We start from the raw sequence: 23,998 nt of genomic DNA, 5'->3' as shown, positions 1-23,998 counted from the left end.
GAAAAAACCTCAACCAAACAAAATAAAGCCACAAAAATAAGGATTTTGTGAGGCCTAAAAGGTTCTACAGAGTTTACAAGTTACTAACATTTTCTTGGATGCATTTTTAAAGTTGCTTTTCTCATATAATAATAATTCTTCTAATTTTATTCTTCTAATAATTTGTATAATGATTCTTTATTTTCTCTGACTTAATTCCATGTTTTCTTTTGTAAACTCTTTCTCATTTTAAATTGACACCAGAATGAATGGCTTTGCAAGCTGTGAGAGGGTTAGATATTGTGTGAACTCCTCAGAGGGATAAATATTCCAATTGTGACTGAAAGATAGGCTATTCCTCTTGTGAAGCTGATTCAAATTATTTGAAGGAGATACAGTGTGCAGGAGCACAGTGAACATTATGAGCTATAACTGTTCTAACACATCCAAGTCTCAAGATCCAGTTTGGAGTGGGTTTGGTTTTATAAGTGAAGAAAAGTCTCTGAACAGATTTTTCCTTGCAGGCACATGTGGCTGCTTCAGAGGCAAACTTTCTATCTTGCAATAAAAAGCTGATACATTCATTTTGAAACATCCTGTGTGATTTTTACAATTAAAGCACAATATGTTGATCTTTAAATTTAATAGGGAGTTTCTAACTATCAAAAAAGCTTTTCAAAAGCTGTTAGTGTGGATGCCTACCTAATTTCTGTGTCCATCCTCCAGTGCATTATGCAGCACCTGATTTTCAGAAACTGCACTTTGAAAGTTTCTTTAAAAATCAGATTTATCAGAGCTGTTTTGAAAAACTGTTAGTCACTTTTACAAATCTTTACTTAGATGTCTAAGGGTTTGGATTCCTTGTATATTTTGATAAGTAAGATGAGTCAAGAAAATCTGAAATGTTTGTTCTGAAATGGCATAAAACACAGGATGTTGCAATTTCAATAAGATGATATGATTTGTGTCTTCTGGAGCTGAGTCCCAGCATGCTCATAAATTCATCTATTACATATGCAGATCTAAAAAACAAACCAATCAAAAAAACCAGAAGTGAGACAAACAAATGCAAAACAAGAATATTTATAATAGGTGTAGTTTAACTTTTATTCAATTAGAACACAATGGATATGTGCTATCCTCCAAACTAAAATGTAGCCAGCCTTTTTGGAACACAATAATCCCAAAGGTAACTGAGAAACAAATTGTAAAGCAGGAAATAAAACAATAAATAATGTAGAAAAAGGTCTAGAAAAAGAAGAGCCTTCATTTTTTTTCTGATTACTAATTAGCATTCCACTGTAATTCAGTAGCTGAAGGAATTACCATCACATTCGAAGTTTTTCCATGTAGAATTAAACTTTGTTTCATTTAGCAAACCTTACTGTATTTTATCCAGATTGCCTATGGAAAACTTTTTTTTGAGGAACATCAGCACAATTTCTTAGTCAGCACAATCCTTTGAAGAGCTTATTTACAAGGATAAAAGTTATATATATATTTTTTTTTAAATAATAGTCAAAGAAAAGCTCATATGTAATTACGGCAAGTTTAAGTGGATGACTCTTCCATTGCTTTAAGGAAATACAATGAATATTTTAAAGAGTCTTCCCAAAACATCCGAGACTTTTATTTTTCAGTCATTATATTGTGAAAATCATTTTGAAAGCTTCTACTGCACTCTTTTACAAACTTTCATTTCAGCCTTTTATCCTCCATAATGATGAAGTACATTCCATACAAAACCAATGAGTTTTGTGTCAACATTGCTTATATCTTCAAAGTCACCATTTTGTATGTTTAGCTGAAGTTAGTATTTTCTTCCTCAACAGATTGCCAAAATTGAGCATTTTAATACAAAGACACAAAATCTTATGTAAATATCTTTTTTTCTATTCCACTCCTTTTTCTGGACTTTACTTAGTAAAACAGTCATTAGCTGCCCCTGAACAAATTTACTCTCTGTGATGACTAAATTGGAAATCCAGGCTGAGCCTTGTATTCACATGTTTTTCATAATCTGGGAATAGGCTGTTCAGAGCTGCACAGGATGTGCCTCATTTTGAATGCTGGTTCATAACCCATGACTAAAAGAGTACATGCAAGGAATACAGTTACAACATTTGCATGAATTACTGTCATCCTTTCCTAGGGCATTGTGTAATTCAGCTGGGATGACGAAGCTGGTCCAGAGCATGATCTAAGGGCCATCAAAAGGATAATTAAGGTTTGGATTTTTCATCTGAACCTTGGAAATAGTTGGACTGCAACTCAAGATACTGCAAAATATAGAGAAAGGCCAAAATCTGATTAAAAAGCTGCTCACTGGAAAGAAATTTAATCTCCTCTTACCTAAACTAATCCTCTCTCCAGTAATCACTTCCTCTTTCACAGCCCACACTCCCGAAGTGACACACTTTTCTGGGAAAGTGTCTTTCAAGGGGACTTGGGGATCCCTGGAACCCTTGCTGATGTCAGCACACTCTATCTTTTGTACAGGAGTTTTTCTGGAGGACAGGAGGTTGCTGATGCTCACCTAGAAACTAGGCAGAAACAACATTTAATGCTAACTGTCACTGGAGCACAGCAAAGGGAGCACCTGAGTATCAATATTCTGTCTATCAATGTGTGTGAGAACAGACATTTTTTGCCTAGGTTTTCTTCAATTTCTTGAATTAAAGGTCAAGACTTAGAGTCAAAGGGAAGTTCTGGGATCCTTGGTCCACAATCACTTTAACTTTTCCATCATCCTTTGCTTGTGGTACAGCCAGGAGCTGTTAGGACTCATAAAAGTCTAGTTTTACCTATTTCTTGCCTTTTTGAGGGAGAGAGGTAAAATCAATCTCAAAATGTACATCTACACAACAAACACGTGAGGATTAGGTTAGAAGTTAAGTTCAGAGAATTTGAAATCATAGTGAGCAGTAAGGCTACATCAATATATGATTAACTTCTACAGCTGCTAGATAGACCTGGACAACATAATTTGATTCAGGAGAAAATAAAAAAGTCAGTGGAAACGAAAGCCAGGGTTGAGTACGGGAACAGACAGACCTTTCCAAAGAAAAGAGACCAAAGTGAAGGATATGATCATGTCAGATACTTCAGCTGAAGAAAATTTGAATTAGTTTCCTGAAGTGACCTGTAGACTCCTTTCAGCAGAGAGAGATGATGTGCTGGTTTCACATGGCAGGGGAAGAGGGAGCAGCATGAGGGAAACCACACGAGGCCAGGGAACAGGAGGGTTGTCCCATCTCTGGGGGCTTCTCCTGTGAGCTGCTGGAACCTTTTTTGTGGGGCTATGAGAGGATTGTGACTTCACTAAAATTCCTTTAAATTGTGAAATATACTTGGGGGGTTTGGGTTCTTGAGAAGACTTTTTGCCTCAGGGAAATGGAGCTCTCTGTTTTGGGACTGGTATATGAACAGAGACATTTGATAGAGAAGGAGATGAAGATAATTTTGTTTTTCAGCAGCCTTCCTTAAAAAGTAGTACCCCCAATGTGTGCATCATAACCCATAGCACAGCTCTGGAAGGACTGTGAAAATGAGAGGATATTCAGTTTTGTAGGTCCGGGTGGATTCAGACTGTGAAGGTGAAGACATCCCCTAAACCTAAATCAAGAAAGGAACTTTTCTTTCTAGAGTGAACTGAAATGATTATTTGGGTGGATAACTGACTTAAGTGTTTTCTGTATGTTGTTGTTAAGAAATGTGGAATGAAGGGAGAGGGAGGAGGAAACAACCTAGGAATCTTATTCTGAATTCTTTTTGTGTTATTAATAAATTTCTACTTATACCCTTTTATGTTTTAAGCCTGCTTTGCCTCTGCTCCTGAATCCCATCTCTAAAGGAAACTAAATATAATAAAATTGGCAAAACCAAGTCACACCTTGACAGATGACCATCAGAGTAACAGTACATGCTCTTGCAAAGTGGAAGACAGACAGTTACAGAAGAGGCTATTCCTCCAAAGAGAGAACTGTCTTTTGAAGTTTGAATGCATTTTGTTCAAACAGTTGTACAAGTATTGCTTTTCATGGAAGCATAAATAAAATGCTACTGGTAGCATATATCCAAAATGCGATACATTAGCCCTTTTGATCTGTAGAAAAGTGAAGTTCAGGCTGATAATTTCTGAGGTCACAGAGCACTGAAAGAAACTTTCATTCTCAGAATATCCAGAAATTGCATTTCTTCTCTTTAACTACCTTCTTAGGCTGTGCCTGGGTAAATATTTACCTGGATCAATGTTTACTAAGTGGGGGTGAATATTTACTCACATTTTTAGTAAAGGAACTCCACTGCTAACTGTGAAGAACAGTTTACTGCACTTAATTGCAAGAAATTATTATGCCTATTGCAGAAAGAAGAGTCATACTGTAGTGCTCAGTGAATGTGGAAGATGAAATGCTAGGAAGCTGTTCATAAAAGCCCAGGTGTGAGACACCAAGGAGGTGGAGAGGGGTTCCCATGAGGCAGCCAAGCAGCAGATCTGTTTTCATCCCTTCCTGATGGGGATTGGCACTTACCTGATGGGGGCTGGCACTTAACAGGCTGTTTAACGAGGACTTTGAGGCAGACTTGCCTGCCCTTCTTTACCACAACAACCACAACAATGCTAACCAGTCTTTGATCATCAAAACTGGGATTTATTAGGAGGCAGCCCAAGAAAATGCCTTATTCTCTAGTGAAAACTTGGAATTAGTAAGAATCTGGAACATGGACACCATTTTCCTGCAGAACAGATCCTGTCCTCCTGCTTCAGTTTCATTCCAGTAGCTTTTTGGATTGCACTAAATGTTACCCATTATTTCCTAGCCTCCCTTAAAAAAGTCTTCTTTCCACGCCCAGGGACAGATTATGTCAGCTCTTCTAAAGAGTCTTCAACCTGTTCTGGCAGCACTGGGTGCCTGCTGGACATGCCTCTCTCCCAGCTCAGCCCCATGCTCCAAGGAGCAATTTCCCCAGGAAATGCTTTCTCCTTGCAGGGCAGTGTTCATCTCCTTCCTGCAGAGACTTCCACTGGACCCAGGCAGAGCATTCACCAGCAGGCAGGCTTCCTGCCTTCTTTCCCACCACTGCCCTTTGAAAGGTCCACAAAATAATCTAAGAGCAAATGAAGCAGATGCTATCCATCAAAATTTAATAAAAATACTGTTATATAAATAACATTAACATGCAGTTGCCTGTAACTTTCTGGGAACCAGTGTTTGAAGCAGCATGTAGCCCTAAAAGTTTGTTAAATTGGAGTCATAAAATTGCAGAGAAACCAAGACTATTCTAATAATGACTTTGTGCATTGACTAAGCAATAGTCAAAGTAGGTCAGACTGAGAAGGATAGCTGATTAATGCTAGGCCCTGTGTATGGTCAAGGGCCATGAAGTTACATAACGACTTAATATTGTTCTTTGGTTGTTAGTTTTTTTAAGGTTGTTTATCTTCTGAGTGACACAGCAGGGGGCAAAGAGTGAAATTAAAGGAATACTTGTATCAGAAAGGTTCTGCATTCTCATGAAAGCATGCAAATACTGTGTGCCCAGAGATGGGCAATGAAGTTGGTGAGGGATCCAGAGAGAAAGTCCTAAGAGGAGCAGCTGAGGGAGCTGGGGGTGTTTAACCTACAGAAAAGGAAGCTCAGGTCTGCCCTTGTCACTCTCTGCAGCCCCCTGAAAGGAGGCTGTGGCCAGGTGGGGGTCAGCCTCCACTCCCAGGCAACCAGTGATGGGATAACAGCAAATAGCCTCAAGCTGCATCACGGCATGTTCAGGTTGGACATCAGGAAGAATTTCTTGATGGAAAGTGTGATTAAGCATTGGAACAGGCTGCCCAGGGAGGTAGTGGAGTCACTATCCCTGGAGGTGTTCAGGAAGAGCCTGGACATGGCCCTAAGTGCCACGGTCTAATTGACAAGGTGGTGATCAGTCAAAGGTTAGTCTCAACAACCTTGGAGGTCTTATCCAGCCAAAATGATTCTGTGATTCCTTTATTCAAAACAATTAATATGGCATTGCATCAATATACAATGTCACAAGTCCTCTCCCATTCAGTTCTGTTCCACCTAACTGCACTTTGCATTTCAGGAAGGGCTGGGCATCTAACACATACCCCTTCTACCTCTGGGTAACAACAGGTAGCATGACTGTTTTCATCATTCTTAAAGCTGGCAATATTTTTTCCCCTATGAGCTTCTTGGAATGGACTTAATGAAAGAAAACTGAGCCCCCAGTTCATCCAGCAAGCACCCTGTGCTCTCCCTGTTCCCACCTTAATACTTTGGTTTGAATCTCCCTAAGGCCTAAGACAAGGAGAAGGAGAGATGGCTATTCATCCCCCCTCTGCCTCCAAAGAAATTACTGAGGCATTAAATTACAACACCTTTCAACCCTATAATAGACATCAGAACAAATGTATTAAGGCTTTTGCTGGGGAAGGATATGAATGGGTTTCGTGAAGCAAACTGACAACAAGTTTACCCTGACCTGTTCCTCATCAAAATCTTGCTTTGAAATGTTTTTAAACACCAGATGCAGCTGGTGACCAAGGTTCAAATAACTGACATTACTAAGATGCAGCCAAGATTTCAGCAAGCCTCATGGTGACACTTCTGGACAAAGATAAGGCTTTGTTGTAAGCATGAAAGCTTGGAACACCACTAATCATATATAGCAAAATGTCACAACAAAAACCATTACCAGCCTTGAGTGCAGTGGAGAGGCAGGGAAAAGAACTTAGCTTAAGGACTAGGGGTGAATAACTGATCCTTTACTTTTAGAGTCAGCTATATAGGGAATCTGTAATGTAAGATGCCTGATTACACCTTTGTTCTACAGAGACCAAAACTAACAGACAATTATTCCACCATGCTGTCTTCCACCAAAGGAGAGCAATTTTAAGATCTATTCTAAAGGTTCTTCTTGAATTTAAATGAGGACAGATAAAATTTCAAGAGTCTATTGTGTTTCTAAAAATTCTGACTTCTTTTAAGCATAATTTTACAGGCTTTAATTTCAGATTTGCACCTGGCCTTTGCCTAGGGGCAGAAATAAAAAAGATACAAGTCAAAACACAGAGAAACAAGCCTTCAGTATTTAGATAGGACAGCAAACAGCACAGTGAAACTACACATGTGCACAATGTGTATGGATTACTAAATAAATAGTAATTATTGTATTTGCTCTCATTTCAGTTCACCAGACTTTCAGAATTGTGCAGGAATAAAGAAATTGCATTTTAGCTTCCACTGACATTTGCATAAAACCAGAAATTACTAATATAAAATATAAATCTAAACAATAAGTCAGATACATTTTTCCTTCCATGTTTTAAAAAAATTTCCTCTGACTCTAAAAAATCCCTAGCTAAGAAAAAAACCAAACAAAAAACAGCAAAAAACCCTAAAAGAACCAACCAAAAAAGGGGGGGGGGGGACGACCTTAAAAAAACCCTTAAAACCACAAAAAACCACCAACACAAAACCCAAACAGTTAAAGCTAATTTCCCCTCTGTTTTGCTGTCCTGGTGAGAAGGCAGTGAAAAAAAAAAAACAAAACAAAACCAAAAAAACCCCCAACAAAGTTTATATAAAGCAGCTCTAACCACAAATGTTACAATCCTTTTACTAATGAAAACGTGATTTTCATATATATCAAAACCATGGTGTCATTTGAACAAATGCATACAAAATCTATTATTAGGCAAGATAATAATATATTAAACTATATATTACTTAGTTTGACAATGATTATAGCATAAGCAAAGACAGGTTTATATCTGTTTAAATAGTTTCACTATTAAAGCTAACCCTTTTGTTCTGATATTAATCTCCACTTTGCCTAACTCAAAGATTAATTTTATATCATTTCCTTGATTTCCAAATACTATAAACAAGAGGGAGAGCTGAACATTTTTTTCATTGAATCAAAAAACCTCCATAGTTAAAACCAAGAAAACTTTCCTAACTATATGCTGTAGGGACATAAATAAAGTAAGTAGGATGAATTACAGCTAAGAATCTGTCTTATAATGTACAAGTAGTTTGGGATTGTAAACAGATGAAAGAGAAATAAAGCAAATGAAAAGGAAAAAGGAGGAAAAGAAAGCAAAAGAGCTGATAAAGTTTCTGGCTACAATACAGGAGACATATCATTACCATATGATCTAATGTGGGTGTCAGCCTGGATTGTGTTCATTGAGAGAAACATTTTTTAACTGTGCTATGGAATAGAAGCAGGAGGGTTTTCCTCCAAGTGACAGTCACTGAGCTGAATTTACCCCCTCCTCCTTTCCACACCTGCAAAGCCTTCTGCCTGGGTTGAATATTTAGTTTAATTACATCTCAGCTTTGAGAGCTCCTGTTGCAAATCCCTGGATTAAAAGGTATGGTTTTTAGTAATTCTCCTGAACTATGCTGCACTAATAAAACTTCGGCAAGTCTATGGCAAGAGCTATCTGAGTTTTAAGAGAAGCAAGTTAAAAATCCTACTAAATGTTTAATAATGTTAAGTTTTCTATGCAGTACTTTTGTTTCTTGGAAACATGAGAATACATTCTCAGACTCTGCAGATTTCCTACTGTTTATTTGACTGTTCTGTCTCTTGTTTTGATTTGTATAAGCACTGCTATAGTCCTTTCTTTTTCTTTGCTGTAAACTTTTGCAGCAGTATATTCTCTGTAATCCAGGGTTTAGAATCTGTGATATAGAGAGTGTAAAAAATGTGTGTATGCTTACATTTCTGCTTTAAGCTGCACTCTGATTTCTTTCTCGTGTGTTTCTTCATATGTATTTCAGACACTGATGAATATAATTTCAATTTTAGAGAAAAAAATGCATAGTACTAAGTTAAACAGCTCAGTGTATGTCTTTGTAATGTTAGAAAGTGCTATGTTACAGGGTACAAACAAGGGAATCATGTTTAAAGAAGGTTCTTATGAATGAAATAGTAGAAAAGAAAAGTCAGTTGAAACTCCTGTTAGAGTTTTATCCTCTAAAACTTCCAACTCTTATGTTTGCATATGTAGACTTTATTGCACAAAATGGATAAAACATAAAATGGAGGGGACTTTTTTGAAACTGCAAAATATTGTTTAGCCTGTCTTTGTGGAATTTTGAGAGATTTCTGACAGTAGATAGACTAATAATTTACCCTTAATATTAAGGTAAACTGACAAGAAGACCACCAATACAGTGGTGACGTGAACTGATGAAGCATATTTTCAGTGGTATTTTAAAATGAAATGTGCCAAGCCTATGGTATAGTTTCCTCTGTTTGTGGAAAACTCTTCTTCATTGTAAACACATAATTAAAGGAATTTTAAACAGTTATGTCCTGTAGACATAAATATTGTGTCACAGAATTCAGATTTTTTTTGTCCTCTCCTTTTTTTTTTTTTTTTTGTAAGTGAAGTGTAAACATTTCTTGGTTGTACAGTTTTGTGTATATCTTTTCTTTTGTTTATGTTCAATTACACATGCAAACAATAGGAACAGATCCATGTGTCTGCAGAATGAATGCTCATATGACTGAAGATATCTGTTCCTATATCCTGATTAACACGTAGCTTGTGTCTGCTGTTTTCTCTGCTGTATTCTCAGGTTATATATATACATGATATCCTTTGTTGTCCTACAGTTTTCCTTTATAGCCAGTTCTTTCTGGTTTCATTGCAGTTTCTGCAAAACAGGGACCAAAGGAAAGGCCTGCTACAGGGTTTAACTGAGATAAATTAAGACATTAATATTAATGTGAAGGAGAAGCAAAGTGTCTTTTTTTTTTTTTTTTTTTGCCTTTTTTTTCTTTTCTGAATGGTAGTAATTAAACTCCAGGGTATGATCCTGATTGTGCATTCTTGGGATGGGTGGTACTTCAGCAGTGACCCTGAGAGGGAATAAAGAAATTTTAAATATTTTAAAAGATTTTAAAAACATATTAAAACATAAAAAAAGTTGAGGAAAGACTTTAAGAGGTCCTGACTACCACTACCATTCAATGATTAGTGTGCAGCATTCCCAATGTTTATTGTTATTAATATATATTCTCAAAGATAATTTGTACTGGGGTAAAGTTTTATTGGTAATTTTCACAAAGCAGCTTGTTGTGATGAATGGTGATCATTTAGCAATTTTTTTTTCTTGTCTGACATTATTAATAAATTGCATTGTTATTTTACAATAACTTGCACGTGACGATCACTATTCCAAAAATCATGTTTTATATTTAACCCTGGCAACAGCTCCCTAGCATGCATTAACAGCACTCTGCTGTGACACCCTGACATGTCCCTGTGCACTCTGTGCTGGCAGGGGTGCTGCAGGGAAAGGGACACAGCCCCAGGTCACTGGGGAGCCAGGGCAGGAGGCAGCCCAGGAGGAAGATCCACATGGGGACACAGCCTGCCCCTGCTCCATGTCATGAGTTTACACAGCCCTGGCTGACAGGAAATACTAAAACCTCTCTAGCTGCTGGGGTCTGTGCTCCCCCTCAGTGCATGCAGTAGGCAAGGGTCTGTTCCAGCAACAGAAGGACTTTCATGTGCAACTAAGAAAACAAATATGTCTTAAAGAGACAACATAAACAGTGTTTTACTCTATGTGATTTCACTTTGTAGTCTTTGGGATATCTGAAGGTCTTAGATACAGGGCTTCCTGTCAGGTAGGTCACAGGAATGTAGGCTATGAATTTAAGACACCAGCATATTTTATTAGGTAACCTAATCATCTTCTCAAGAAACAGACCTAAAGGTTTCTGGAGAATTGTTTTATTGGCACCTGTATGGAGAAACTCATAAAGGAAAATGAACTCAGGCACAACATAAATTGTATCTAAATCCAGTCTCATGGCTTTTTTACATATTTTGCTTTTTCTTAGCACTAACCATTCCTTTTAGAGTACCTGGTTGTATAATGTTAGAAAACTACTGTCACCTGATATCATCTGTTCATTCTTGCCATCTACCTGGTAGGTTCCATATGTCAAAGTAGAGAGGGAGACAGTCCTCCTCTTCTCCCTCTTCCATTTTTTTTATCCAACAATGAATATGGAGCTGAAAAATGCTCTACCACACCCCTAACTGATAGATAACTTCTTTTGGAAAAAGAAATAGTCCCAGCTAGCACACAGGCAAGGTGTTTCTAAGATATAGACCTGAAGAAGTAGAAGTAAGTGGGCATTTTTGCTTTTATTGCAGAGCAGCATCTGTACTTAGGACTGTACCATCCATTTTAAGAAAATGCTCCTATATAAATGAGAAGTTTGGCATTGTGTTACTTGGAATTTTGAAGGCAGATTTATTTCCTTTTTTCTTTTTTTTTTTTTATTTTCTTTTTTTTTTTTTTTTTTTTTTTTGTGATTTTTTTTTTTTAATCAATTAAAACTAGCCAAGTATGAACTTCATTGTATAAAATACACAGGAAAAGATAATAATTTTCAGAAAATTAGCTGGTCTTTACAGCCTTGATTCAAAACCTGCAACCAGTAGTGTAATTTATCCTTAGTGCAGAACAAGACAGGTAGCTCAATCTGGAATGTGTTCAAATGCATATAGGCCTAAGACCTGAGAGCATGTATTTAAGCAGCTTTTCTTGTTAATATCTATGGCAATGCATACTTGTGTAAAGTTCCTCCTGACTGAAAGTCTGCAGAATGAAGCCCTGAAGTCCTATTAGAATGTGTGCACACTGGAAGCATCAATTCAAAGCTTATGGAGAGCAAAGCAAAGGATTCTCAGGGTGGATGTCAAAATTTAGAAAGAAAGCCAAGAATATTAAATATAACACAACATTGTATTCTATTTTATTGTGCTATTTAAACTAGGAAAGAAATATAGTGCATTTAAACAACCAAAGACCTTCCCCTCACTTTCCACCCTGTCACTAAATCCTACTCTTTCTCAGTCAGTTTTACTAGGCTATAATTTAAAGCACACAGCAAGCTGATGCTTAAAAATATTTCTCAGTACATGAAATGCTGAATTACAGTGAGTTTGGGAACCTCAGGTTTGTCCCCAGGGGTCAAACCCATTGCTATGAAATAAATGCTAATGAAATCAAATAGACTGTTATGTTGGCAGAAAACAGGCACATGGAAAATGTAGCTTATTGCTTTGACTCTTTTGCATAACAAAGTTGACAGCCCTGCCTGTTCCTAATAAATATGGCTCTAAATATGCAAACAGATGTGTTTACAGTTGCCTTCAAACTACTTTCCAAAAAAAAAAAAAAAATAAAAGGCCTATTGACAAGTTACCAGGCTCCTATCACATAACTGTCCTATTTTTACAATTCAGTTTTCTTTTGTTGAAAGGAACAGTTATGCAATTGGTGGGTGTGCTGGACCTCCTTCAGGAGGAACCCTGCAGCAATGGAAAACCGCTACCCTTGTTGTTAACGCGCTGCTTTGAACCCTAGGCTGTGCTGGGAGTCGATGAACTAAGCCATGAAGAGGCTGGCTCTGCTCTTTGTGCTGCTGCTGCCAGCATGCCTGGCCAAGCCCTTCCACCAGCAGGGCCTCTTTGACTTCATGCTGGAGGACGAGGGCTCGGCGGACATGGCTCCCACGGACGATCCCGTCATCTCCGGCTTCGGGCCCGTCTGCCCCTTCCGCTGCCAGTGCCACCTCCGCGTGGTGCAGTGCTCCGACCTAGGTAAGCCCAGCCATCCCCGGGGCTCTGCTCCCATCCTGGCACCAGGGCTGGGGCTGCTGTGGACTGGCACCCCCTAACTGGCTTTTCCCGAAGAAATACGCTGTGATTAACCAGAGTTTGCTGTACAAAGCGGGCTGCAAAGCTCTGGAAACATGGGCGTTTGTTGTGACCATGAAGAATGTTTGATTTTTGAATGTGTACATTTCATCATATTTCTCTTGCAGAGAAAGCAACTTTTCAAAGCTATTCCTTCAGATGAATATTAAATAAAGGCAGTGAGGTCGGATGTGGGGATGGAAACTTTTTAAAAGGTTCTAAATTGCGTGGTCCAAGGTTCAACACCTTTAATCATACTGTCTAGTACCTTAACACAGAAGTCATCCCGTTTCCATAGGAATATATGAGCATGAAATGACTGGCTGAATCATATATCCTGGAACCAGCTCTTTGGAGTAAAGAGCTTGGAAACACTCCAAAATAATGAACACATTATGGAGTCCCTTATTAAATATCTTTCTTAGACACTATATAAATTGAAAACATGAGAGCATTTCTCACAAACCTTCCTTACTCCCCCATGTAAGGGAAGGGCTTGTGTGCACAGTCAGAGTAGCAGGATATGAAGCCATGTCTGCCATCACTGTATTTGACTTTTCCATGCAGAAATCTCAGCTAATGAAGTTGACTTCAGTGAGACTGCTCTTAGTTTAAACTGGTATTATTCAATCTTGGTTAGTGTACAGTGCGGAAATTCAATTAGAGTTGGTTTTTCTCACAAGGAAAAAAATATCTTCTCATGATTTTATAGAGCTTCTTTTTCTTTAACTCTTCTCCTAGCTCTTTAAATGTATAGCTGGTGTTTCCATTTTCTTATAACATTGGCTTTGATAATTCCTTTAAGTCATGGCACAAATCCACCAGTTAGGATCTGTGTCTCATTGTAGTGGGGGTTGTATAATTACAGAAAGGAGGGGAAACTATAGCTACACCCCTAGAAACTTCTGTAAATTCATTAAAGTGAGCCACATAATTACACAACAGATATGTTTGGCAAAGACCCAGTGAACAATGCAAGCCAAGCTGCACAAAGCTGTGGGCTAACCTAGCCATGCATTCATAAAGCTTCCACAGTACTGTCCCCTCTTAAAAGCTATTTTCTTTTTTTTTTACCATTTAGGTGCCAGAGGGAGCAAACATGGAGTGGGGACCTGGGGAGGAGGTTGCCCCACATGCCATGAAAGTCTTAGGTTTTATTGTTGTTACACTTAGTAATGCTGATGGAATTTAAGTTATTTTGAGAACTTGTTCTCATTCTGCTTCAATTCTGCAGCATATAATGAGCTTTCACTTGGTAAAAAAGCAGAGACACTCACACAGGGACCCTTTGCTCCTATGCTTGCTCCTCTATAGTCATGCACTTCTTCACACACATGTGGTTTACAGTCCATTGCATAAGATACTTTTGGGTTAGTAGCATCCCATACTGACAAGTACACTCAGGAATACAAAAATTAAGGCCCCAGGTCAGTGTTTCCCAGATAATTTCAAGTGGGGTGAAAAAAAAAGAGATGCATTTTGAGCTTTCTTTAAACCCCCCTGCTGCATATCAGACAATGAAAAAGTGCTTTTGGATCAGCTGGGCTGATAACATCCAGCCCTTGGGTACAAAGGAAAAGAGATCTCCCTGGGCTCAAAATATGCAGCCCTGGGAAATAAATAAATAGTGCTTCCCTGGCAGAGCTCAAGGAAGTAATCATTAAGCAGTGCCAGCCTTGGCCTTAGGTTTCACCCATCTTTGTTGCCCCCCTGATGGGACAATGCCCAGCTGGGAGGCTGATGAGGACTCAGGACTGCTGGCTGCCCTGCCAGCAGGGACAGGAGAGCTGTGTGCCACCTGCTCACAGGAAAACCTGCCCTCTACTCTTCCCAACTCACTCCTGTGTGACAGACCTAGGAAAAGCCATATTTACCTGCTGACTTGAGACAAGGCAGCTGCCGGCCTTTCATTGCAATCTGTGGAGGTGTCCCCTTGTGCTCCTGAGCTGTGGGATGAAGGGTGCTGGTGTTCAAGGATCGGGAGGGTAATGTGCATACAGAAGGAGTGAAACTAGCACTGACAGTTCTGCCTTCCTGTTAACCTGTGCTCCTGGCCTGCCTCTCCCTTCAGCTCTGGGCATTTCCAACCCAACCAAATTAGCTACATCTGTCCTCCAAAATTATCAATTTAGTCATCTAGTCCCATGGATACTAGTTGAAGAAAAATTTCAGGCAATAACAAGGGTCTTCACAAGGGCATATTAAGACCTTCCTAAATAAATTCTCACAAAGGAAAGTTGAAACCTGAATCAGGATCTTTCCCCCCACTCACTCTCTAGCATGGAAGTTGTGTTTACAGCCATGAGCCCAGGGGACATGCCAGAGCAAGGCAGCTGGGGGACCCTGACATGGGCAACATACAGAGAGGCCTCCTCTTCCTCAGCCTGTTTCTTTCATGCCTAAATGGGCATTTGCTATTTGTAGATTCTTACTTCATAAGGAAAAAAACAACCACCTAACACAAGGTTATGTGAAACCACAGAACTACTGGATCCAGAATCCAGAGATCAGGTTTGCCCCTTTTCTCTTGAGCACTGGATGGGAATAGCAAAAAAAATAAAATCCAAGTTCAATAAAAACAGTGAAAGAAAAAATGCCCAGTGGTCCAATTACGCTCTTGTCAGCTGAATTTTTGCATTCCTATAGTCTTAAACTTCAGTTACATCTTCCTAAGCACACACCTACAAATTAATTTATTTTGCTTTCCAGCCAAGAGCTGAGTTGACAAGAAGGAGAATGCTGCCTTCTCACATCCTGAAAAAGAATTCTCTCTAAGTTTTGGTTACTAGTGGATCAAAAGCAGAACCTCATGTGCCTACATTTCATGAGATATGTTACCTTTGTGAACAGGCTCAATGATCTCATCAAGGAAGGCCATTGTACTGTATTTATAAAAGTCCTGCCTTTTATCAATCTGCCTCCTGTTAAAAGAGAGCCACAGGTTCACTTTTTGATCATGCTTCAGGATGAGACATTGCTATGCTATATCCAAGCTTTCCATAGAAATCACAAACATCTTCCTTATCAGAGCACAGCACAGTAACTGATGTAGGGGAGTAACTGATGTAGCTGCTCAGAGGCCACTTTTCCTGTTTTAAAGGAATATGTACAGGGAAGATGTGCAGTCAGCTGGCCAGGCAAACATGCTTCTCAAAATCCCTAGCAAGGATTAACAGTTCCATTTAAAGTCTCGTCCTCCCAAAGGGAGTCTCAAGCAGAGTTCATCCCAGATGCCCTGGTAGGCAGGAGGATTTGTGTGTGATTACTCATCCCTGCAGCAGATGCAGAATGCTTCATAAGCACCCTCAGAGGTGGTGGTCAGAGCATTATTTCACCTTCAGATAAGTCTGGCAGCCCCTTCTAAATGAGCAGTGTCTCTGTGCAGGATGGAATGATTACCCTCCATGGAGACCTTACAGGATGTGGTGGGGATCTCTCCATCTCTCCCACTAAGCATCCATGGAGGTTTTGTGGTTTCCAAAAGGTGTGCAAGAGAGAGATGTCAGCAAAAAAAGCTGAAGCAGTATTACAGCTAAAATTCAAATTTTGCTCGCAGCTCAGAAATGCAGGGTGTGTCCAGCTTATATAGAGTACATTAGAGCTCAGCATGGGTGTTGGAGGGTGTGTTTGGAAAGCACTTTGACATCAGGAGTTGAAAAGCTCACAGATATGTAAAGTATTATCACTGGGATCTGGTAACATGAGGCAGTTTTATCTGAACAAATAGGGTGTCTCAATATATCAACTGATGGCTCTTCAACACTTGAACCATTGTAATATGGCAATTTATTTGTTGGCAAAAGATAATTTATCTCACTGTATGAAATATTTCCAGAAATATCTGAACACCCATTTTCTGATTTTTACTCCAAGTGAAAACCTCATTTTTCACTACAAAGGAAACTTTCTCCTTTAATAATAATCTTTAAAGATAAATGTTTGGCTTAAATCTTATAGGTTACTAAACATGCAATGAAAGAAAGTATGAATCCTTAGCCAGGCATTAACAAATACAGTTTTTAAATTTAAAAAAAAAAATGTGTATTTACATTGTCACTGATGAGCCTTTAGGACAAATTTTTTTCTTTTCTTTTTTTTTTTTTTTTTTTTTTTTTCCCTTACAATGCAGCTTAAATTCTTGTTGCTTTTATGTTTAATAGAAGGTGATATTCTCATGAAATCCCCTGGCTTCATAGAACTTGATCATTTACCAAAATTACTATCATTAAAAAAGGATTCATGAAATCTGGGAAAGTAGTCTGTCACTTATACTGAGAATAGAATCTGCATCAAAAGACCTTGGCCTTAAAACTGACATTCTTTAGCCCAACATAACTTGGGCTGTCAGCAAGCACAAGCCACTGGGCATTCCACAGGCTGACTGGGTGCATTGGGATACTCTTAACATGTTGGAGGTCAGACTGGAGGATTTATATGAGTTATCACAGCAAGGTCAGAATCTAAGAGTGGTCTGCTTTGCTTTCACAGACATGGGGTGAATTAGGCTGCCCTTGCAGGGGTTCATCTTGTCTAAGGTGGATGTCAGTGATGGAAAGGATGCATCACTCTTGGAGAGTGCCAGGACAGGGCAATGACCACTGCAGCCTATACAACTTACTATCAGATTAATTAAGTTATGTGTGTGAAAATTAAGGCAAGGAAAAATAAACCCATGTTGCCATCTTTGTTTTGTGATAAATTTGGCATGGATTATTAAATTTTTTGTATTAATTCTGCTTCAATACAACTTTGGGGATGCCCTGGAAGTTAAAAAAATTGATTAAACCCTATGCTCAGTACACTCTGAAAAAAATTATTAAATCAAGAACCCAAAAATTAGAAAACACTCTTGAAAAATTTTCAAGAAAAAATATATTGGCCTGGATGTAGACTACTTTATATTAACAAAAAGCCACTATCTTTTGCCAGTAGGGCAGGTGTTCTTGCACCACCACCTGAGTTACTTATGTTCCAGTTTCAGCTGATAAACATGATCTTAGATGAAAATTAATCTACTCTAAGTACATCCCTTCCTTATTTGCTGCTTACTCCAAGGTAACAGTGACCAACTTTATATGTTTTCTTTTATTGTTTGCTTGCTTTGGACTTGGAAATGCCATTTATGAAAGCCTAGTGGCAGGAATGGAAATCCAGACTGCCAAGTCCAGGTGATACAAGAAGTGACGGTTTTCTGGCTTGTTCTGTCACAATGATTCATTTCAAAAATCTCCCAATGCACTAATAAATAGCTAATAGATAGCTAGTAAAAGGTGAGTCAATTATAAGTGATTATAGGTGATTACAATGTTTAAAATATGCTAAATAATCACTCCTTACATGACCCAGTGTTATGGACCATCAGATGTGACTGGTATGTGTATTATGTTCTTAACACCTTTGTAGGGAGTGTTACTTGGTAAGACATATAACTATTTTTAAAATACCTTTGTTTTCACAACAAAAAGCCTCTGGTATTTAATTGTGGAGGGTTCCCAGCCAAGGAAGAGATAAAGAATCAGAAAGCTCCTTCCCAGTGTTCACTGAGAACCCACAGCAACAGGGGAGAGATCTAGGAATTCAGGTCCTGTGTGAAGTCACCAATGATAACAGCAAGAAACTTCTGGTATTAGCACCCAGCTCTCCAGGAAAACTGTTCACACAGTTACCATGGTATTTTGTTTTCAAAACATCAGCTTCAAATCCAGACTGGAGTGTCCTAGCCTTATCAAATTTGGACTCAGAGGTCTAGTTTGTTTTTTTTTTTTTTTTTTACACATAACCTGAATCTTTGATTAAAAAGAAGTGGCCCAAAAGGAGATAATCAGGTTACAGGAAAATAAAGTATTTTTCAGAATATGCTTTAGTCTTTTCCTAAAGTGCAAACCAAAAACTGTATTCTTTAAAATATATTGCCATTTAAAAAAATGTATGTATCTTGTTTTCAATGTCTTCCCTGACATATTTTTAAAATATTTTTATATTTTTATATATTTTTTATAATATCCTTTCCTGACACTGCTTCAGGCCATTCCCTCGTGTCCTGTCACTGTCACCACAGAGAAGAGATCAGTGCCTGCCCCTCCTGTTCCCTTCACCAGGAAGTTGTAAAACACAATGAGGTCTCTCCTCAGTCTCCTCTTCTCCAGTCTGGGAAAAAAATAAAAAATAAGAAAAGAGTAGAATTTGCTAATGGGCTTCTCTGCAAAGATAGAGGTGGAAAAAATAAACACAGGCACACAGGGACCTCAAAACCAAGGACCATGTCTGCATGGTATTTTGGGAAGAAAGAAAAAAAAAAGAAAAAAAAGATGGGATTTGTGTTGTAGTTTTCAGCTTATGGAGTCAGTTATGAGATTCAAACAGCTCTCTACAAATGACCCTGATTTTAGTAAGATTGCATTTTCTATATAGGCAGCTCTACTGCAAACCTCATAGGCAGCCAATAGGAAATGAGAAAAGGGAAAATCAGAATTTACAGTATTTATGTACTCTCTGCATGCATACTGGGGGCGTCCAGGAGAGCATCCCATACCATCCTTGTGTTTGTTACCAGGGACTTACTTGGAGTCTTTTTAGTTTTTAAAAAAATCTGTTAAGGAGAGGATGCTTACAGTTTTAATTTTAATAAGACAGTGAATAGCAGTTAAAGCGAGAAACACCTTCTACACACCTGATGGCAACTTTAAGGACTTAATGGCAAAAACCCCAAATGGACAAATTATTTCTAGAAATTTCATAGCTTTTAAAACATGTACAAGTGTAAATGGGGCTACAATCTGGTCCTGAAATACAACATTAGTGCAACAGAAATATTCAATGAAGCATCCCAGAACCAGTTTCTGCTCCGACCTCCTCTATCACCTATAATGTGAAAGCCTAGAATGATTTCAGTTTCTATGCTAGAGTATATGTTTTCCCTTCTACTGCTTCAGAGTGGACCTCAGAAACTAAAGAGTTTCTCAATGAATTCAGATTTTAGGACAACATGGAAGAGAAGTGTCTGTAGTGGTGCAATAATCCAACTCATTGCTGAGTCTCTACCTAAGAGATACAGAGCAAAGGAAAAGAATTGAATTTAAATCATAATGTTTTCAGGATTAGGGGAAAACATTTACTTTCTCTTCTTTATTCTTTCACTCTGTGACAGAGAGTTTACATCTTCTGGGCTAGAGATGGCTGTTAGAGCTACAGAAGACCTGGGGAAGCTTTATCACTACATGTCTGACAAAATAAAAGAAGTTACAAAGCAAATATGTCTAAGAGGTATGAGGGTATATATAACATCCTATAGTAGAAGGAGTGAACTAGCAGGTCTGTAGATTTCGTGATTCAGTCAGGAAATTCTCTTCCAAAATTTGTTTAATTGTTATTCATTGTCACAGACATGACCACAGCAGCTTCTTAAATTTTATGTTTGTGTGAGAGTAGGTTGACAACAATTCTAAAATATTTATGAGAAATGGCTGTGTTATGTTTAGAAGTACCTGAAATAACCAGGAACATATCTCTGCCCTCAGGTTATAAACTAGGGCTGTGTAATGACCATGTGGTCAGAACAGGAAGGGGAAAGTTTACTTGAAACCAGAGAAGACCACCCCCCACATGATTGTTTATGATATTATGTTAGAACAAATTCTGGTAAATCCCAAAGTAAAAATTGAGGGATCTATCCTCAAATTGTCATCTATTGCCAGTTGCTAACTTAAACTGCAGCAGAGGCAAACATCAAATTACATTACTCCAAAGGGTCATTCAAAACATAATTTGTTAGACAATGCTCACTTTTCTGAGCCACTGAAATGCTCTCTTATGACTACTGAAGGAAAAAATGTTTCACCTTACTTCATGAGTACTCATGGATAGTACATCTGCATTGCATCCACTTTGAGTACAGTCATTATGCACATGGTGCTGGCAGATTGCACAAATCACACGGGTCAGTTGCTGCTCTCTGATGGGATGTTTTTTTGTCTGAAACCATGGCATTGGGAAATGTAAAGCTGATGATTCTAGGAGTTAACTAGAAAACTCATAATACTTGATTTTTGTTTCATTTAATGTCTTAATCTCTGAAATCTAAAGATTATTTCAGAATATTTTTCTGCCTATCAAAAATGCTGGTGTTCTTCAGAAGGCATATACATTTGAGATTATTGCAATTAAAAGTCAGAAGTAGAACTTGCTTGAGCTTTCAGCTTCAAAAAATATATCATTGCTCTTAGTTATTAACTTTTGGAGCCAGGAGAATAACTCTGTCTGTACCAAAAATGTGACTAGCTCTCAAAAATAATTCATAACAGCTGTGGCTTGCAATATCCGTTATGCTGTGAAATATGTGTTCACTACTCAGAGTGGGTGGAGGTGGAAAAGAACAGATAAAGCCATGCTTTCACTTTTATACCTTTGCTAGGACTTTTGTAATTATTAGCAGTGTCACAATGGAGAACTTTGCATTTGATCAAAATGCATGTGAGTTTGTTTTTATTCCTTTGTGTTACTCACTCTGTTCTGAGAAGCAATGTTATAAATGTTAAGGAAATAAAAAAAACCCAGTGTGGTAATAGGTCAGTGGGTCTGCCCTTGTGAGGGGCCACCTCAGCAGGGAATGGCATTTGTTTTCTTGTTCTTTCCTATGGGAAGGGTCAGACATATACAAAAACAATGATCTGTGATAAAAATAATCCCAAAATGGATTTTACGAGACTTTCAGGCTGCCGAACAGGAAAACGGTCTAAAAAATGGTTGTCAATCACCTTCAAGAATATATTTTTTAAGAATCTTATGCATTCCATAATGATTTTTTATATCTGTTAGAAAAAAAAAAAAACCTGCTGATTTCATAGCAAGAGTGGAGAAAGTAGAGAACAAACTTTAATTTGAAAGTGGGATATAGAAGGAGGCCATGGATACTCGTCTGTAGAAAAAGACAATTGTTTCTTATTTCATGGATGCAAATAATGAAATTACTCCTATTTGCAAATCCCACACAATAGAGAACAAATTTCCAGTAAATACTGTAGTACACAGCCTGGGAAAGTACCAGTAAACTTTTCTAAGTCAAAGCATTCAAAGCAGTTCCTTGCCATCCTTCCAGAGAGCAGTCCTTGGATCCAGCTATTTTTCCGTGACTAAGAATCCTGACCCTGTAAACTTGCCTTTAGCCTCGTTTGCCCCAGAGTCCACTGAGGGCATTGCTAAGGTCATTCACCCCTGGGAGGATTGCTGCCCATCAGAGGGATGCAGCAGAGCTGGGCTGGGAGCAGGAGAGCAGAGACAGCCCAGGCAGCTGCTGGAGAGGCTGCCTCCACTGGGACTGCAGCCACTGATGATCACGGCTGGGAATTACATGGAGCTCCATCCAAATTCCTCAGCTGGCAGCAGCTGTTTGCAAAAACGGAGAGAGTCTTGAAGCAAGCCCCATTTTATGGCCCCTGTGATAATAATCCTAAGTGTTGCAATGTAATAACACATGTACCCGAGCTACAGCGTTCAGATGTCTCTCTGCCTTTTAGCACATGCTCTCCAGCTGGGAAAGCAAAGGTTTATTCAGAGGAATAAGCCCCATCCCTGCTGCTTGTAAAACAGATAGGTGGAGGAAAAATCTCCCAAAATACTCTAAATGCACCAAAAAAAAAAAAATCAAACCACAAAATTGTAAAAATTGTTTATCACTGTCACTGTTCACATATTTGTTACTTAGACTTCATGGTCTCAGTGTGGGAAAGATGCAATTCTCAGGAAAGCCTCCTCATCTCTGGGCTGCAGACTCAAACTTCTACTTGCTTAGTCTCCCTCACTGGCCCCATAAATCTTGCATTCCTTTTCTGCACAGTCGTATGGCTTCAGCAGAAGTGTGGCTCCATGCCAGGATGCAGGATAACTTGTGGCTCTCTCTGCCGGGAAGCTGGAGCAGCGGATTGAAACCTCTGCATAGCCAGGGGGGCTCAAAATTCTCCCTTCTCCTTTGTGGGTTAAACAATCCATGACCACTTGAGCACAGCTCCTGCAGCTGAGCAGGTTATTCCTGCTCAGAAACAACAAAGCCTGCTGTGTACACCAAAACCCATAACGTCCTCACACTATCCCCAAATTCCTGCTACATCTCCTACACCTGCTTGGCTGGCTAAAGAGCAGCATGTGCTGGCTGGGTTGGTGCAGTGCTACACAGGAGGTGGCTAGCCACTGATTGATTCTCTCTCAGGGACCAGAGAAATGATGGGTTATACCAGCCTTGGCCCTTTTCTGCCTAATTCCCAGTGTCATAAAATCTCCAGACCCAGCAGCCTTCTGTCCTCCCCAGGAGGTGAGGCAATCACAGATAAACAGCCAGACACTGCCATTTGCTTAAGAAATTAATATAAATGGCTACTCTCCCAAGGATGACATCCCACAGAGACAATCTTGGTTTCTGCAAAGTTACCTTCTCCAACCTCCCACTCAGCAGGGATTCCTGGTCCAGGTCACATCTCCCCACCAAAGGTGACTGTGAATGAGCCTTTCTTGTGTGACAAGGAAATTGCTGAATGATCCAATTATTCTGGCTTTTAATGAATACATTTTGATAGTGTATGCTGTCCCAAAAATCTGTTGTGTAACAAGGAAGTGTGCAAAAAGTTAGAAAAACTTCTGTCATGAATAAAAACCCCTCATCCTAAGAGAAGGAAGTCATTTACTGGAAGTCATTTGTAGGTGGATGTGTGATCACACTGAACAACACAGATTCAGAAGTACTTGGACATCACTTGAGTTTCTCAGAAATGAAGAGTAAGGACAACCCACAACTCCCCTCTAAACTTCTGTCTCCCAGACAGAAGAATGAAAAGAATCTTTCTGGGATGTAATAACTCTATCCTGGGAACCATTTGAGCTTCCAGTGGGATTGAAATTTTCTCCACTGGATTTAAACTCTTTCACACTGTCAGGTCAGTTCAGGCTCCCCTACTCATCTGCACTGGCTGCTGTTGACCAGAAAGTTTTGGGCTTTGCTGTCCAGGCTGGGAGCTTCAGCATAGGATTAGTTTGCAGTCCACCAATGCACCTCCCACTTGCATCTCCCTGGAGGTTCATCAAATTATACAGAGACCTGGAACTGCAAGCCAAGCACCAGCCAACGTAGATGTGGATCTGGTTTACACCTCAAATGCAGTTTAGTCCTGAATTATTTAAATGCTGATTTACAAGTCAGATTCACCCATTTATAAACTCTTCCTCCACTGGAGAGCTTTAGATGATGTAGGTTTCAGCTAGAGGATGTATTAAATTGCTTTCACAGATGATGCA

General features: G+C 39.0%; 1 protein-coding gene across 1 annotated transcript in view; it reads left to right on the top strand.

Annotated features, from left to right (window-relative positions):
* Positions 1-8,189: 8,189 nt before the first annotated feature.
* DCN (decorin) overlaps positions 8,190-23,998 on the top strand; it is a 35,356-nt gene continuing 19,547 nt past the window's right edge. Inside the window, exons 1-2 of the mRNA XM_079305234.1 lie at positions 8,190-8,359; positions 12,387-12,622. Of these exons, the coding sequence (XP_079161360.1) occupies positions 12,415-12,622 (208 nt within the window). The 5' untranslated portion in view covers positions 8,190-8,359; positions 12,387-12,414. The remainder of the gene's footprint in view (positions 8,360-12,386; positions 12,623-23,998) is intronic.

The sequence above is a fragment of the Erithacus rubecula genome, assembly GCF_903797595.1.
Source record: "Erithacus rubecula genome assembly, chromosome: 4".
Classification (NCBI taxonomy): domain Eukaryota; kingdom Metazoa; phylum Chordata; class Aves; order Passeriformes; family Muscicapidae; genus Erithacus; species Erithacus rubecula.
Note: the sequence above shows the minus strand (reverse complement) of the source record. Positions and strands in the feature narration are given on the sequence as shown.